General features: G+C 40.5%; 1 protein-coding gene across 10 annotated transcripts in view; it reads left to right on the top strand.

The window, feature by feature from the left end:
• Positions 1–4,184: 4,184 nt before the first annotated feature.
• Positions 4,185–16,924, top strand: part of NFIB (nuclear factor I B) — a 442,099-nt gene continuing 429,359 nt past the window's right edge. For 2 of the 10 annotated variants that reach the window (XM_033439769.2, XM_033439776.2), the window contains exon 1: positions 4,187–4,419. In XM_033439769.2, coding sequence (XP_033295660.1) covers positions 4,324–4,419 — 96 coding nt within the window. In that variant the 5' untranslated portion in view covers positions 4,187–4,323. Of the gene's footprint in view, positions 4,420–16,924 lie in introns of all 10 variants that reach the window. The other 8 variants (XM_033439771.2, XM_033439772.2, XM_033439768.2 and 5 more) reach the window with 6 other exon arrangements.

Here is a 16,924-nt window from a genome sequence, read left to right on the forward strand (position 1 = left end):
TGAAGAAGTCGGGGAGCAAAAGATGAATTTTAGCTCTTCCACTGTCCATGTGACTTTTGAGAAGTCTCAGTTCCCTAACCTTGAAAATGGAGCTGGAGTAGATAACACAACACTGTAATTTGTACTGATTTTAAAAATACCTATAGCTTGTGATGGAGCTTTACACGGTCTTATTCAATCCTCATAACGACCCTAGAAAGGATACTATTTATTGAGCACAGGGCTCACCTACTCAGCATTAGATGAGATTAGAATTGAACATCAGGGCCAAAAACCTAAAAATAAAATAAATCACAATAGTTTAAGAAAATGATTCTTCAAATAGCATCTAAACTTGTAGTCTTCCATGGGTCAAGAGCCCCGAGTAGTGACCACTTTCATCCACCGATCCCAACAGGACTTAGGTAACCCCACAGGCTAGGGGCCGTGCAGGGGCTGGACCAGAAGCCAGCAGGGGCCCAGGGGAGGGTCAGTGTGAGCAGAGTGGGCTCAGGAGCCCCTACCAGGGGCTACGGGGACACCAGAGGGCCTCATTTTTGCTTCTCATTCTCTGACTGTCCCTCTCTCTTTTTATCTCTGTATCTCTTTATTTCTCTCTTTTTTCTGATTATCTTTATAGCTCTCTTTTTTTTATATGTTGTTAAAATATCTCTCTTTTTTGGGAGGGAGGGAATTATTTCTTCCTTTCTCATCCCCCCTTAATTATTGACTATATGCTTTGGGTCAAATTATGAGCGCCTGTTTCCTTATCTGTAAATAAAGCAAAATGGCACATAGGTCTGCTTCACCAGGCACGATGTTAAGCCCTGTACTTACAGTAATTGATGGAATTCTGTCAATTATGAGGTTCTTTATTACAAATTCCATTCTCCAGATGAGAACACTGAGGCAAACATGTTAACTGACTTGCCTCAGGTTACACAGCTAGTAGGTCACAACCCTGTTATTTGAATCCTGGCCACGTGGCTTCAGAGCCCTTGACCTCGCCCCAGGCTCATTCTCAAAGAGGAGAAACTGTGAATCCCCAAAAGCAGTGGCGGGCATGGTAGTGCTGGGGTCATCCCGAGGTTATCTGCCTGTGAGAAAGACATCAAAGCACCCCCAGGACATAATAGATCAATAATTGGTGATTGCTTTGGGCTAAAGATCTGGCTTTTGCCAAGCTTTTGTTCTACTGAGTGAGGTGTAGAAACTGGGGGAGGTGACTACAGGCAGCATGGCTGGAAACAGGGGAGGGGAGCCTGGGAGTCAGGGAGAGAACTGGGCATGGACAGATGCTATGATGGAAAGAGCAATCTGAGGGGGAAAAGACTGAGATTGGAGGCATTTTAGGGCTTTAAACCAGGTGGGATGGAACATTCTACTTATCTCCCCACAAATCTTCCTCGCTAGTCATTAGTGCTTTGCGAGCTTAATTGGTGTTTTTAACATCTAGTTAACCTTTGACCTGAGTCAGGTGAGATTAGCTCGGCTAATGAATCCAATCACGCCGGCTTCTACCCATGAGTCCGTTCGCCTGATCTCTCCGTGCGTGCACTAGACTGGCACGCTAGGAAGTTTCACGTCGGTGAAAGACGCTCTCCAGGGCCGCACATGGTGAGTGGTCAGCCCCTGGGTATGCATCTTGTGAATACGACCCCAGATGCTGAGTTTATCCCTTTCTAGCTCCGCCAGGGATCCCCGGTCTCCTGTTCCGTGGTGCTCCCCAGACGAGCAAGTGAAGCGCACAGCTTTGTTATTTCTACCCCCGTGTCTCTGTTCCCCACGGGTCACACGTTCGTAGAGAAATGCCGCAGCCTCACTCCCACCGGCCTCTGCTTCCCCGTCATCTCTCATCATTTCCCACTTGTTGTTGTCAACTCACCAGAGGAGGTGTCCCCACAGTGACAATGATAACGGACCCTCAGCAGATAGACCTGTGCGTTAGCCGTGCCGTGTGCCAAGGTTCTTAAAGGATTCTGAGGCAGGCAGTGAAGTGTTGGTGGCTGAGGAGTGTTCTCATATCAGCACCCCAAAGTCAGGCTCTGCCCCAAGAGAGCCACTTGAAGGCAGCGCAGCAGAAAAAGGTAGAGGGGGGTCCTCCTTCCACGCAGGGCAACTGAGAGCGGTGGGCCCTGGCCGGGGCTGCCTGCAGGGGAGAGGAAGGAAGCGTGGAGGCCACGCTGGCCTCACCTCCAGCCCCACCAGCTGGCCCCAGTGAGGGCTCTGGAATGCACGCGGAGTGAGGTCCTGGGTGCCAAGGAGCTGCTGGGCCCGAGCAGCCCGAGGAAATACCTGCCTGAGCCCCTCCCTTCCCCTCCGCCCTGCCTGTCACGACTTTGGGTGAAAAGGGCTCTGAGAGGAACGGGACGCACGCTGCAGCTCATTAACCTCTGGAGCCCCCGTGTCCACCACGGGCTGCCTGACACACAGGAGGCGTTCAGCGGAGCTGCTGTTAGCTGAGCAGATTAAAACGGGAAATCATGATTACCATTACTGGGCTTATGATACAATCATTGCTCAAAATTTAAAAAAAACAAACAGAAAAACCCCAAACGAATAAGACCTGAAGAAGCGGGTGGGGAAAGAGAAAGGAAAAAAAAGGAAGCTTTGGGGTCACGGGATACTTCAAAGGCAGAGGCCTGGGTGGGGCATTCCTGTCCTTTGCTCCCCCCCACCCTCCTGAGAATAAACACATCCAATGTGAGGAGGGAGAAGCCAGAGTCTGGGGCCGGGAGAGGATCAGCCGGGTCTGCGAAGGGCAGGTGATTTTGCCGCCAGCCCAGAGGCAGGCCTCCGTAAGCTCCTGTCCTGAGACTGTGGCTGACAGGCCTCCTCAGTGAATATAAAAATACCTGAAGGACCGGGCTCTTCACAGCAGGCGCTTTTCCTCTTTGAAGTTCACAGGCCGAAACAAGTTGCCTTTGCAGCCTCACACAAACCGCATGCAGAGAAAAGAAAATGCCGGTAATGCAGCAATTTTTTTCTCCCTTCACTTTGTCTGAATCAAGTAGGAGTTTGTCCGTTTAAACTGTCTGCAGCAAATGTAAATTCTAAGCCTAAAAGTCATTCGGGGAACACTAGCAGTGCACACTGAAGAAAAAGGTGACTTCAGAGAGGTGGCTTGGAGGGGCGGTGTGCCGTAGGGGCCCTGGAAATCAGTATCGCCCGCCACGCATGGAGGCATCTTTGCCTTTTTGTGTTTTAGCAAAAGAGAGGGCAGCAATCCATCTACTTGGCCTGGATTTCTAATTGTGTGACTCCTTAAGATTCTCCCTGAAGTATTCGGATTTTTTTACTCTTTAGAAAAGAAAAAGCTATTCAGAGCAAGTGGTTTTATTAGTAAATGTTAGTTTCTACTTTCTGTGTGTGCGGAGTGGAAGAACTAATTCTAAGTCCAGGATGAAGCAAAAATGATCAGTGCTGAGGGGAAAATAAATGAATCCCTTTCCAAGAGTAGGACAGAGAAGGACTAGGTGAGGAATTAAGTCTGGAGTTGGGATTATGGGCAAACGCTGTCCTTCCCTTCTCATTTTTATCAGGTCTTCCTAGATGAAGGAAGTGTTTCTAGGCTATCTTCAGAAGGGAGAGAGCCCTGGGCCTGATGCCTCTTGACTGAGAAACTGTTCTCAATGCTGATTTATCTCTGCAGACTGCAGGGCTCTTCTTGAACAGAGATTTCAAAGAGTTAAACTACTTCCATATGTCCAGCATGAGAATGGAGTTTGTAGCCTTTGGCAACCTCGTCTGAATCCAGCTGCAGCTGCTACCTGTGTGTTCCACTGTGTGTGTGTGTGTGTGTGTGTGTGTGTTCGTGTTCGCACACACACACCCGCACACCCGTGTGTGCAGTGACATCTGAACCGTGTTCTGACTGTGTCAATGAAACTGTTATGTCTTTGTTGGGGGAGATATTAATTCTGAGCAATTACCGCTCCTTCTCCCCTCCCTCCCACCCCCTTCCCCTCCCTTCATCTGCTCAGCAAGGACCATGGACCATGTCAAACAATATACAACAGAGAAGAATGCAAATAAACTTTAGTCTGCATAGCCCCAGCAAAGCAGTTAGCCGCCCACTTGCAAGATACTTAACTCTTGTACACATGATACACAAAGAACGCTAGCTACTTTCACCAATCCCTTTAGACCAAAAAAAAAAAAAAAAAAAAAAAGCAAAAGAACTGATCCTTGTCTTTCTATCTGTGAGGTTGCAGTAGTTCCTCCTGCTAATAAAGGACCTTTTCCCATGATGCAGTGTGATAAGGATTGGCCTACATGTAGTCCAGAAAGCCACCGCCGATGTTTTCTTGATTAGGTGTCTTATCTTCCATTGAGCTGCATCTGATGAAGATTGCTGACAGCATAATGGCTGGGAAAACATCGGACAGCTCCATAAAATGGCAGCTATGTTATGACATGTCAGCCAGGACCTGGTGGATGGTAAGTTTGATGGGATCCCATTTTTTTCCACCCACCCGCCCCCAAACTTTCCGCCCCCCTGCTTTATTGTTCCATGCACATGTTATAAAGTTCCCTGCCTGCAGAGTGTTCAAGCTGAAGTTGTGGGAGCCTGGGGTGGCTCCGCACACCAGTGTGCGAGATAGGATTTCCCCGCTATTGTGGCCAGGGACATAGACCTGCTTTTTTTAAAAAAGGCAGTGTGAGTTTTTGTTCACTTCTTGAAAAAAAGAAAAATGCAAATGGTACAGTCGGCCCTGGGCTGGCTTGTGTGAAATGTATGGAGGTGGGACAGTCAGTGGGAGACTGGAGCCTTCTTGCCTAATTGTTCTTGCATTAGTCTTAGAACGGTAATGTAGTTCTTTCTGCAGCTTCTCTGAATAATGATTGAGATAGTGTATTGTATCACGTTGTGTGCGGTTCCCTCATCAGTATGCGACTGTCCCCCACGCTTCGCCTTAATTTGGAATCCACCTCCCTTTCAATGAATACTGTAACTGGAGCAACCACTGATTACTATGCCACTCAGTGTAATTAAATTTAGTTAATGAGGATATGCATATTCAGTTCATTATTTTTCTTTGCTCTGGCAAATGTGTGTGGGTTTGTTGTTGCTGGGTTTTTTTTAATCCTCATATTTGTCCAGCTGCAAATTTGGGGAAGAGAAAAAGCAGCATAAAAATTCAGGACATTGATGAATCCGGTGATTGAACTTTAAAAATAATATTGGGAGGAGAGAAGTCGTAACGTTCTTTAATCAGAGTGCTGGGATTCAAGGCTCTAGTTTTGGGAGAGGAAACCTTTCAGATCAAAAAACTGCTACATGAAAAATTTCAATCTAATGATTTCTGTTTTGTGGACAATGGTCTCTTGTATGCAATAGTCGTGACATGAATGGGCAAACCTTCTGCAGGGAAGCATTCCAGTATGAATATTAAATTCATTCTTGGGTTAATTCATCTGAGCATTTATTGCCTTTCTTTTTTCTTTCCTTCCTTCCTTTCTTTCATTTCTTTCTTTTCCTTTCTCTTCTTTTCTTCCTCTCTTTCTTTCCTTCTGCCCCTTTCATTTACATATTGATTGCTTTTTGCTTGCTGGCTTTGATAACTATTATGCTTACTGCAAGGGCTGTTTTCCCTCAATTAGTACAGTGTGAAACAATGGGCACTTTATTCTAAGTAGGGAGGGCTATGGCCAGCCCAGCCCTGGTGGTCAGCCCATCTCCCCTGCCCAGATGAAAGAGAGCACCTTCCGATTAGTCCGGGCTGCTGGCGCTGCTAGGCAAGAGGGTTTCTTATTAATGTGTTTGAATTTCCCGAAAGGTGGATGCTATGCTGTTGCTTCTGGGCTCTTCCTGAGGGCTCAGTGTGCAGAAGTTTCCCTGTACACTGCAGCTCTTCCCTGCGCCTTCTCACCAATGTGAGATGTGGCAGCCTGCAGGAAAACTTTTCCGCCGCTGCTACTTGTTGCTGTTTTGAGTTTCAGAAAGAAAGGCCAGTTCCTCAAGGAAAGACAGAAGCCTCTCTCTCTCTTTCTGTCTCCCTCCCTCCCTCTCTCTCTCTCCCCATTTCTCTCTCTCTCCCTCTCCCTCCACCATTTTACTCCAGTTGAAATACATTTTACAAGTGATAGAAGGTCTACGGTGGCAAATGTTCATTGATGGTTGTATCTCTCAGACTTTAGCACTGGTTTGTGCATGGGTGCAGTGACCTCTTAAAATAACTGGCAGATAATTTGGAGAAAGATATTGCAAAATGAGTGTGTAAAAGATTTGCTCGACATGACTGTACCAAGAATTGGAAGTGGTGTTTGAATCGTTACTGTGCCTCTTCGCTATCATTTTAGAATGTTCCCAGAAGCGAGTTTTAAAATCAATGTTTTTACTAAATGAAACATTTCTTTTCTGTTGGGAAAAAAAGTCAAAGGTTTTACTCTAACTTTTTTTTTTATAAAACTGAGATTCACATGGGTAGACTGAGATAATCACTGTAAATATTTCGCCCTTAAGCTTCATCATTCTGGTTCTGTGCAGAGAGATCTTAGCTTCCCAAGAGAAGTATGTTGTGAATACTATTGTAAAGGTTTGTGTAAGCTGATTATTCATTTTTTAAAAAATTATGTTCTTTTATTGCCTGAGAAGATGCAGAATGTGTATAGGGACAGGTTCAGAGGTAAAATATTAAGTGAAAAATGTTTGCATAAATTATTTTCATATTTTACCTTCGTTAGGTTATATGAATAATATGTAAGTTTCTTATTAAGGACAATTCAGTTTTAATAAGCTTGGTTAACTTGGGAAAAAATATCTAAGCAATTAATATATTATGTGTCACTGAAAACTTGGAATGACATGATTCATGGAAAACCTAATTAATTAAATTAAATTATTGTTTATTGTTAATAATATATCAGAAGAGGGAGGAAAGTGCATGCGAGCTACTTTATACCATGATTCCCCTGTTTTGGATTTAAGGAATAATTTTAAAAGGTGTTTTAAGATTCTTACCAACTAGTTTATTGTGATTCTTCTCTCACCATGACATTGCTGCTTTTATTTTTACAATTACTCTGGGACTTTTGTGTAAGAAAGGATATTGTATCCTTATTTGGCTTAATCAAATGAAGTTTTAGTAACCAAATCCTGAATTCCAAAGCTACGGTGTTCAAGTATCCCGGCAATTGCTTCCTGACTTATTGTCTGTTTCACTTAGATTCTCTTATTGTGTGACAATGATCATAAATTCTACTTGACAGGGAAAAAACCCAAACAAGACGTAGTTGTCCAATTCTACATCTGTTTTCCTTCCTAGATAGGCATGTTTTAGTAAAACAGAGGGAGGAAAAACATTTTATTGAGACAGCTAAAAATAAACAAACACAAGAAGAGCGAATTCGTGTGTGTGTATGTTGAATATGTACATACATGCAGTTTTTTTAATAAGGCAACCATATATGTTTTACTTCTTTAGATCATTTTGCCTGTTAGTTCTTTCAAAGAGAAAAATCATGTAAGCAGTTTAAATTAAAGTTGGTTGGCTATATTTAGAGCTCTGCTGATGACCTTTCACATTACTTAAAAGGAAATACCACTTGGAATGTATTAAAGATGTGTCTTATAAATAGCACTGTTTCATTAATGGTTATTGATGGTGCTGTATGTTTCCTTTTGAACTACTGAAAAATTAAAAAAAAATTTTGGACTTTCCATTCTATTTTGTACAGCTTATTTAAAGCTCTTTGTGAGACTTATTAGAACTTCTTTGTTAGCTATTTAAAACTTCAGGGTAACGGGTATGCACCGGACATTATTTTTTTTTTCTAAATTTCATAAGACTAATCCTTTGATCCCACAGAACCAGGCCAGAACATTTGTAAATTTACCTTAATCATGAAAGACAATTATATAAATATTAATCCATAAAATTAATTCAGAAAACTAATTGCTAGTCTGAGACTTGAAATTCTCACGGTCTCGTAAATATTAATCAAAGGAAACAGGCAGGTAAACATAAAAATTTAACCCGTTCTCACATTATCAAAGGCACAAAGGTGGTTCTTGGTTGAATACCAATGAATCTAGTTGGATGTAATATACTTTTAATTTTTCTTGAAAGAAACTAATTTTCTATTTGAGAAGTTGATGTGTTAAAATATGATACTTTTATATAATTTTATCATTTGGTTTAAGACAATACTAATACTAATAAATTTATCACTGTTTTAAAAGTCAAATTCTGTTCTCCATACAAATTTTAATTAAATGACTTGACAACAAGCGTCAGTATAGGTACAGTGACATTGAAGAGACTGTTTTCACGGCAAATATTTCTCTAAAGTCTTTGAGAAGTTGAGGTGAACTTAGGTTTACTATTAATTATTTTTAACTGAAAATCCTAAAATTAATGTATCTTCTTACAAATGCTAGAACTAGTATATGTTACAGTCGGTATTTTATTTTACTTCACTACAAGCAAGAGTTCCTAAACAATCTAATGAATAAGTTAAAATTATATATGAAAAAATTCCTGCCTAGCCTACTAACTACATTCACACTCCTTTGTAACCTACCGGCTATGCAAAGGTATATCTGAAAAATCAAAATTCAATATTTATTTAATTTTGAATTTTATTTTATTTCCTTTAGAAATGGGATAGAAACTAATACACACCATACAGATAATAACCATGTCAACTAGTTGCCTGAAGATATTATGTCTATACGTTGAATCTATTTCCAGAATTAAAAGCTATGAGACTTATGTTTCATTTAACAAATATCTGTTAAGAACTTACAATATGCCAGATAGTGTTCTAGATGCAGATACAAGCAAGGCTATGTCTCCATGTTGGAATTAAACCCATGTCCCAATGTTATAAGCAGGGGATACTCGTGATATTAGTAAAGGCTTCTGAATAATTTCTGTTTCCGCCATAGTGTTGGTAAACATGTAGTTATTACATTTCCAGATTTGTCACTCATTGTCAAAGGTAGTTAATACATCTTTCCAGTACTCTCTCTTAGTCTTGTAGGTAAATGTTAACATTACCATTACCTAAGCCATCTCCTGTGCAGCTAATGATGTGGGTAAAGATGAATAGTTGATTAAATATCAGTTCCTGAGTCAGAAAACAACAATAATGATGATGGTGATGTCTGAATGAAAAAAAGGATTTCAGCATCTGTAAATAATGTTCATACTTTGTCAATATTTCAAATTTTATCATAGGTAGATTGCACATTTTTTATTACACATCTTCCATACCTATATTCTTTAGTGATACGTTTTCATTTGAAATACCACTTTAGCGTATTTAAATAAAACTAAACTGTATGGAAGATGTAGCTAGATAAACACAGATACATTAATGTTCTTCCAAGACACTTTTATCTCAGAAAGATTTTTATTTCATGTTCTATGATTTCTTTTCACTTACGTGCTTGCATAACAAATTCAACCTATAAACTTTGGATAAGGAAAATATCCTTTGGATCCTGTCTTAATAAATAGTGATCAGATGGTTATTAATTTAATCAGAGAGTAAGGAAACACAAGTGCCAGTCTATCCTTTTTTCCTGTTCTTATTTGGAAGCAAAGGGTCATGTTCTCAAGGAGTGTTATCTCTTCAATCTATGAGAAAGCTGGTGTTGATTTTCCAGTTTAGAGACTAGTCAACAAAGAGAGATATATGATGCTCACAACGTCATTGAAACTACCGTGTATTTATGGAACATGGCTGAATGATGTCAAGGTAGTGTCAAGGTAGTGACCTTTTAGGCATTTTTTAATTCCTTGAGATTATTTTGTGACATTTTCTATACTATGTTTATAATATATATTCTGAGGGGCTGAGAAAGTGAATTTGGATATAGGAAAATATACCAGTAAAAATATACCAGGCCAGTGAAAGAGAATTACCTTCCTCTGTTGCATCTCAATGTGCAAAACAGGGTAATGCACTTCAGTGCAAAAGTTCTTTTCACAACAAGTTCTATTAAGGTCTATGTGTAGCTATCCTATGTATTTCACTGACTAAGCATTTAAAATCTCATTGCATTTTAAGTGCTTAGCAAAGAGCCGGGAGAAAATTCAGTAACTGTTAGTTATGATCATTATTGTCATTTCAACTTACACTTAACATGTTTTATAATGGGGCAGATTTAGAGTATCATATAATGGACAGCTTTGATAACAATTTTCATTTCTTACTGCTCTAATATAAATTTCAACCGGGCACCTCTCTAAAAAATACCTTTATTCAGAAAGCAGTTATTTTTTTTTAACTTTTCACTACTGTGTTCATTTTCTGAGGTTATAACATAATGGATATGTTGATGAGCACAGGGTTGAATCCTGGGAAATGTAGATTTTGTGACCTCTGGCAAACGAATTTGCTCCTCTCACGGCTGGGAGAACCAGCTGTGAAGTGCAGATAATCATACTCATTACTTGTTGCTCCGACCTGTCGTGAGGATGAATGAGATGGCATCGGTGAGGCATCTGGTGATTGCATTGTAAATCCCAAGTTCACGGTACAAGGGGCTACAACAAGCTGTGACTAAACAGACTCTTAGTCTGAGCACTTAGTAGGTGCTCCAAAAATACATAGGGTGGATTAAGTAAATGTAACTAGCATTTCCTATGGGGCTTTCATAACCACGTTGATTTTTTGAATTCATCTAAACTTTTTTGGTGGGAACCACGTACATTAAATGAATCCTAAAAATACAGTATTTTTCATTGCAAATTGTAACAGATTTCTTAAAAGCAGAGCCTCCTGAAGTATTTCCTTGGGTTTAGCGAGATTCAATGGCCAATGTTACATATTAAGGTAATTTTAAACATTAAATACTACGATTTTAAAGGCAAAAGACTTAATCAGTGATTCTTAAGGGCCTCCTATTTCCCAGGTGTTTGCTGGGTACTTGGTGGGGGGCAGTTTATATCTGTCATCTCATTCAGTCTTCAGCATAGCACAATGAAATAGGAATTATCAGCCCGTCTTTACAGATGGGGCCACTGGACTCTGAGGTTAAGAAACTTACTGGAGTGGATGCCATTAATGCGGGGTCGGGGGGTTTGTCTGTTCCGCCTCCTCCAGAACCCGACAGTCGACTGTCTCATCCAGTGACCTGGGTTATGGCTCATGATTTGTGACCACGGTCGTGTATTCTGCCATTGCCTCCTCTGCACCTGCCTGCCCCTCCAGCTTCGAGCCCGACCTCTTTCCAAGGCTCAGCTCTCCCTGTGCGTCCGGTGGGTCAGCTCACTCCCCCTCGAGCTGAGTCTGAGAATTCTACAGCTCTGGGATTGGAGGTGGCTGAAGTCTTTGGAAATGTGATTCCGTTCATCTTTCCTCGAGACAATTAGACTCGCTCTAGTCATAAGCCATCTGGGGGAAATTTTTTGAAAAGAAATTGGCAAGCAAAGCATTTCCATTTTCAAGTTTTGATATCTGTTTACCTCATGGGGTTTTTGTGAGGCTCCAATGAGATAATATAAAATAAACGACTTAAACTGTAAAATGCAAAACTAATTGAAGGTACACATATTATTATCTGGTGGTGTTAAATATGGGTAGGTGAAGAAAAGTTTCCCAGAATTTTGCCAGTGTTCTGGAGCTGGAGATAATGGTAAATTTCCACCAGGCACAGAGAAAAATGCTAGCTGTCTAAAATGCTATGTGATGCAAATTCTGCTGCGAAACTCAGAGGGCTTAATCCTTCGCATAACAATGCACTACTAGTTCACCAACATCCCATGCAATAGCAGTGATAATAATACCCACCACCTCCTTTTGTATATTTAATGAGAAGACATGAAATAAGGAAAATTTCCCAGGGGTCATCTGTACCATCTTGCAGTTCATCTCTTAGATTTTTCATTGATATAAGCTTGCTCTTTGTACCACACAACTCAGATTATAATAATTCTTTGATGAAGTTATTATTTTAACTCACACTTAGCATGTATTATAATGGGAATGATTTAGCTTGTCCCATAATGTAACGGACAACACAGTATGCTGTAGATGGGATTTTTTTTCTCTCATTTTCACGATTGTTAGAAGTAACAATATCATCAGCAACGGTTTAAACTGAGACACCCTAGCATATTGAATATGTTTTTATGCTGTGTGTAACCTGTGACTATTCCAATACAAATGAACCTACTTTTTTATGACATTATGTATGAATATAAGATTTGTCTTATATTATTTAGTTGCTGAGATGTACAACCAAAATTATAAGCCCCAAGAGGATGGGCACCAGGTCTTATTTACCAAACCTAAACAGTATTTTGCACATAAAAGGCCCTTAATAAATAACTGTTAAATTGCCTCGAGACTATTGCTAACCCATTTTACTAAGAGACACAGTAAGTTCTGAGTTGATCAGTGATGGGCTTCTAATCTGTGGCTCAAGTTATGAACACCACACTGCCCTTTTCAAGATGAAACTTAAATGTGCTAGAAGCATGTCGGAATTATGGTGAAATTAGCAGCAAAGTTTTAAAGCTGAGGGTGAGAGTTGGAAGAAGGCCCAGAAGCTAAAAGCAGCAAAATTATATTTCCCTTCCAGCAGACAGTCTCATGGTTGTTACCAAGTGGTAAGGCAGCAGGGGAATAAACCTTTGTTGTCCACATCCACGATCTCCTATATTCTCAACTCTACTTTTACCATAGTGTCTAAGATCTATCAGGAGTCTACAAAGTTAGAGATTTGGGGAAAGGCTAATAATGTATTTTGAGGAGTAAATGACCAAAGCAAGTAGACTTTGGAATAAGTGAACTTTTTGTTTAATTTTTTTTTTTTTTTTGACTGCGTTGGATTTTCATTCCTGCACATGGGCTTTCTCTAGTTGTGGCGAGCGGGGGCTACTCTTCGTTGCGGTGCGTGGGCTTCTCATTGCGTTGGCTTCTCTTGTTGCGGAGCACGAGGTCTAGGCATGCAGGCTTCAGTAGTTGCAGCAAGTGGACCCTAGAGCGCGCGGGTTTCAGTAGTTGTGGCACGCAGGCTTAGTTGCTCTGCAGCATGTGGAAGCTTCCCAGACCAGGGTCGAGCCCATGTCCCCTGCATTGGAGGGGGGATTCTTAACCACTGTGCCGCCAGGGAAGTCTTGTTTAATTTCTTATTTTTGATGAAATAAGTTTCATTTAAGAGGATTGATTATTTTCCCACTCTAAGGTTTCAATCACCTTTGCATGTGTGTTACCTTTATTGTGATGTTGGAAAAGGCCTCGGTTGTGGGTTGGCATTTTAACATCTGGTGTTTGGGTGAGGACTCAGGGAAACACACTGAGAATAACTAAAACCTAAAATGGAATTAGTAGATTAGGAGGGACATGGGTCTTTGGGAAAGTGAGAAAGAAGGTACCCAAGCACTTGTTAAGAAGTAAAGGTTTCTAAATGATTTTGAGAAGGAGGTAAAGTGAAAAAAAAATCATCTATTTGGACTGGGCCCTTTTCGGACACTGTAAGTCTATGTCTAAATGCAAATGAGAACATTGCTTCCCAAAGCCAGCACTGGGAGTGCTGTTCCGGCATTAGAAACTCTGCAGCCCAATCTTCAGAGCCTGGAAGGCTACCCACCCCTCCTCCTAAGACCCCTTTCCTTGTGCTGTCATAAAGTGAATCTCGGAGAGTATTCTGGAGTCCCCTAGAAAATATTACAGCCCTCTCGGCCAGCTACTGCCCCTATATATAAGATTCATTTCCACGTCTAATAGAAACTAGTGACATGACAACTGCTTCTGTTTACTCGCCTCCTCCCATGCTTCTTTTGGGATATTTTAATGTGAAATGACAGTAGAGAGACATGGTAGAAAAAATTGTGGATCATTATTTTTGTTCCCGAACGCTCCGATCGCTGCTACAACCAGGGGCACTGTTCTCCCTTCCAAAGCAGAGCCTCTGGCTTGAAGGAGCAGTGGAAGAGCTGTGACTACAAGATAAGTAGTCTTCACTCTACCTTCCAGGTGTCTTCAGCTGTTCCGACCAAGTGTCAAGGTTTAATGCTGATGCGGACAGCTAATCTGGTGGAGGTTATGCAGAGGAAAGTAAACTTGGATTTCTCAAATGTGGACTTTGGGTAGATACAGACGGAAGGATATGAGCAACCTCACCGAACTTCTTTCACCTTGTCTGTAAACTTTCCTCAGATTTTCTCTAAGGAGGAATTGTACAATAGAATACTATGTCATACAATAATGACCAAGACTTTTGAAGAGGCAACAGTGCTTTTATTTATCCATAAGTAGAAGGAATAACCTTAACTTGCCATTTTATTTTTCCAGTAAGATAGTAACTATCTTATGTGAGGCTATTTATTATTTTGGCACCAGAGATGTTTATAAATGGTACCCCACATAATACAAACAGCATGTTTATGTAGCATGAATGTTCAATCAATTAGTTTACACACACGAACGCTGGAATATTGATGACACATGTTAGCTTTTAGTGGAGAAAAGCCAACCGAGCTAATTTGATGCATTGATCCTTGGGACATGCACACAGATGTGAACCTTTGACTTCATCACAAGCGATTTGGCTGACAAACAGTAGCTTGTAATTATTGTTGCGCCATCGTAAATTAATTAACAAATCAATCCATCAGTTCAGAACCAGCCACATTTGTCGGTTTGGGATGTTTCCCTTCACTTTATCTCCCTCCCAAGTGCTTTTCTTATCAGGTGCTTTGAAAACATTTGCTTGTGCAGATTGGCTTTTTTCTAAGCTTTAATAGGGAATTTCAAACAACAGCATGGGTATAGGGAAATGTTGCCGATGTATTGATTAATATTCTCTAAACTCTTGGCTGTAGGACTGTCAACCGGTAAAGTGAGAAATTATTGAGCAACCAAAAAGTTTTGGCCAAAGCCATCTCCCCAGGCAAGGAGTAAGAAAACAGCATCCCAGTCTCTCAGCAAATAGGCAGCATTTAGGGGCTACGTGATTTGTACGGTATCAGTTTTCAACATTGCCCCTAAAGGTACTTCTTTCATTATGTTTCCACGTCTACCCTGTATTTTGAAAGATTCCATTAACTGAGCAAGTTGCCTTTATTGGACTGTGAGTTACTGCATTTTTTTAGACATGACAATCTACTGAGCACCCCTAAGTACCAGCTTTTCCGCTGGGCACTTCGTATATATGATCTTATTTCATTCTTGCAACAACCCTGAAGAGTAGATGTAACTCCCATTTTATAGCAGAAGAAACTGAGGCTCCGAGGATTTAAATAGTTTGTCCAAATTTACACAGCTGGTAACGGGCAGTGCCATGATGAAGAATCAGGGCGTCAGCACCTCCCACTACACTGGGACTAACCAGAGACATCAAAGAACGTCTGAACAGCACATTACAACCCATGTTACAACACAGAGTTGATGTAATTCTAGCCAAAGCAAAGGAACTTGACATTTTCGTTAGAAGCCTTATTCCACTTATGAAAGGCCTTGTGAAATATTAAAAAATAGTTCTTGGATTGATTATTTTTCCAGCTTTATTGAGATATTTGACAACATTATATACGTTGAAGGTGTACAATGTGATAATTTGATGCATTGTATATTATGAAATGATTACCACAATAAGGTTTCTTAACACCTCCATCTCATAGTTACTTGTGTGTGTGTATGTTGACAACATTTATGATCTACTTTCTTAGCAAATTTCAAGTGTATAGAACAATTTTAAATATAGTCACTGTGCTGTATATTAGATCCCAGAACTTATTCATCTTTTAATTGGAAGTTCTTGGATACTTTCCTTTGAATCTAGTGTTGAGAGTTTCAGAAAGGCTGAGAGACTTCTGAATCCTTTGTCCTGCTCTGTCTCCTGTTACCTTAGAAGCATCATCCACTGCTGGGTTAACAGAGTGTTATTGCTTTCTTTTGTTTGGCTTCATTTTCTTGGCCTGAATCAATGGGGGCAGTGGAATGACAGTGGCACTGAGAATCAAAAGAACTAGATGGATGTTCCTGAACTCGTCTGTAAGCATAAGGAAGCCATTTAACCTGTGAGTCCCGCCTGCTTCTTTGAGCCATTGTAGGAAGCAAATGAAATGCAGTGGTTTCCAACTTTTATGGGCTTCCCATCATAACCTAGCATGCACGTACATAAATACATAGAATGAAAATGAAACATTCATAAAACACTCTTTACTCCTAATGCCTGAAATGCACTTTAGTTTTTATTTTATTCTATTTCATCTTTTTAAATGAAGGTGTTGTCCAACTAAATTGATACCTTGACCCACTAAATGGGTCATGATACCCGGTTTGAAAAACAGTGAGTGAAGGTGAAAGTTCTCTGTTGAGGCTGAATTCATTATCTGCATAGAGGGGCTTCAGATTCTTGCATTTAGAGGTCTTTTATTATCTGAGCCCCACCTTTTAAAGGACTTTCATACTCATTAGAAGAGAATGATTATTTGGGTGCCTGCAGTCTTGCTCTGTGGCCCCAGTGTAGAACATTCCACTGGGGTGTTTCTCCTCTGAGCTGCTCTAAGTATAAAAGAATCAGCCCTTGGAAACAGAACAGGAAGGGCTCAGAGGAGGTGATGGCTCCTGGGCTGGGTCCATATTTATAATGCATGTTGAAATCTTATCTTCATCAGAGAATTAGCACAACAGAATGGGCCCTCATTCTGCACATAAGGTGATGGAAGAATGTGAGGGGGAAAAATAACGTGTACAGACTTTAATGTTTAATTTCCCACTGAAAACATAAAGAAATGTCCTTTTGGTAAAAATCAAAGAAGACGGATAGAACAGGTGTTTTCCTAAAGAATTTTCTTTCCCCTGAAATTTTTAGTAGAAGGAAATCTGAGGTACTATGTAAGGTAATACCTTTTGCACTTTACATAACCTCATATGGAATGGATGAAAGTTAGAAAGTATAAATATTTTCTTTAGAATATGGAAACTTCATATTCTCACCAATCTGCATTTTATAATATTTATAAAGTAGAGAACTGGGGGC

The sequence above is a fragment of the Orcinus orca genome, chromosome 6, assembly GCF_937001465.1.
Source record: "Orcinus orca chromosome 6, mOrcOrc1.1, whole genome shotgun sequence".
Lineage (NCBI taxonomy): Eukaryota > Metazoa > Chordata > Mammalia > Artiodactyla > Delphinidae > Orcinus > Orcinus orca.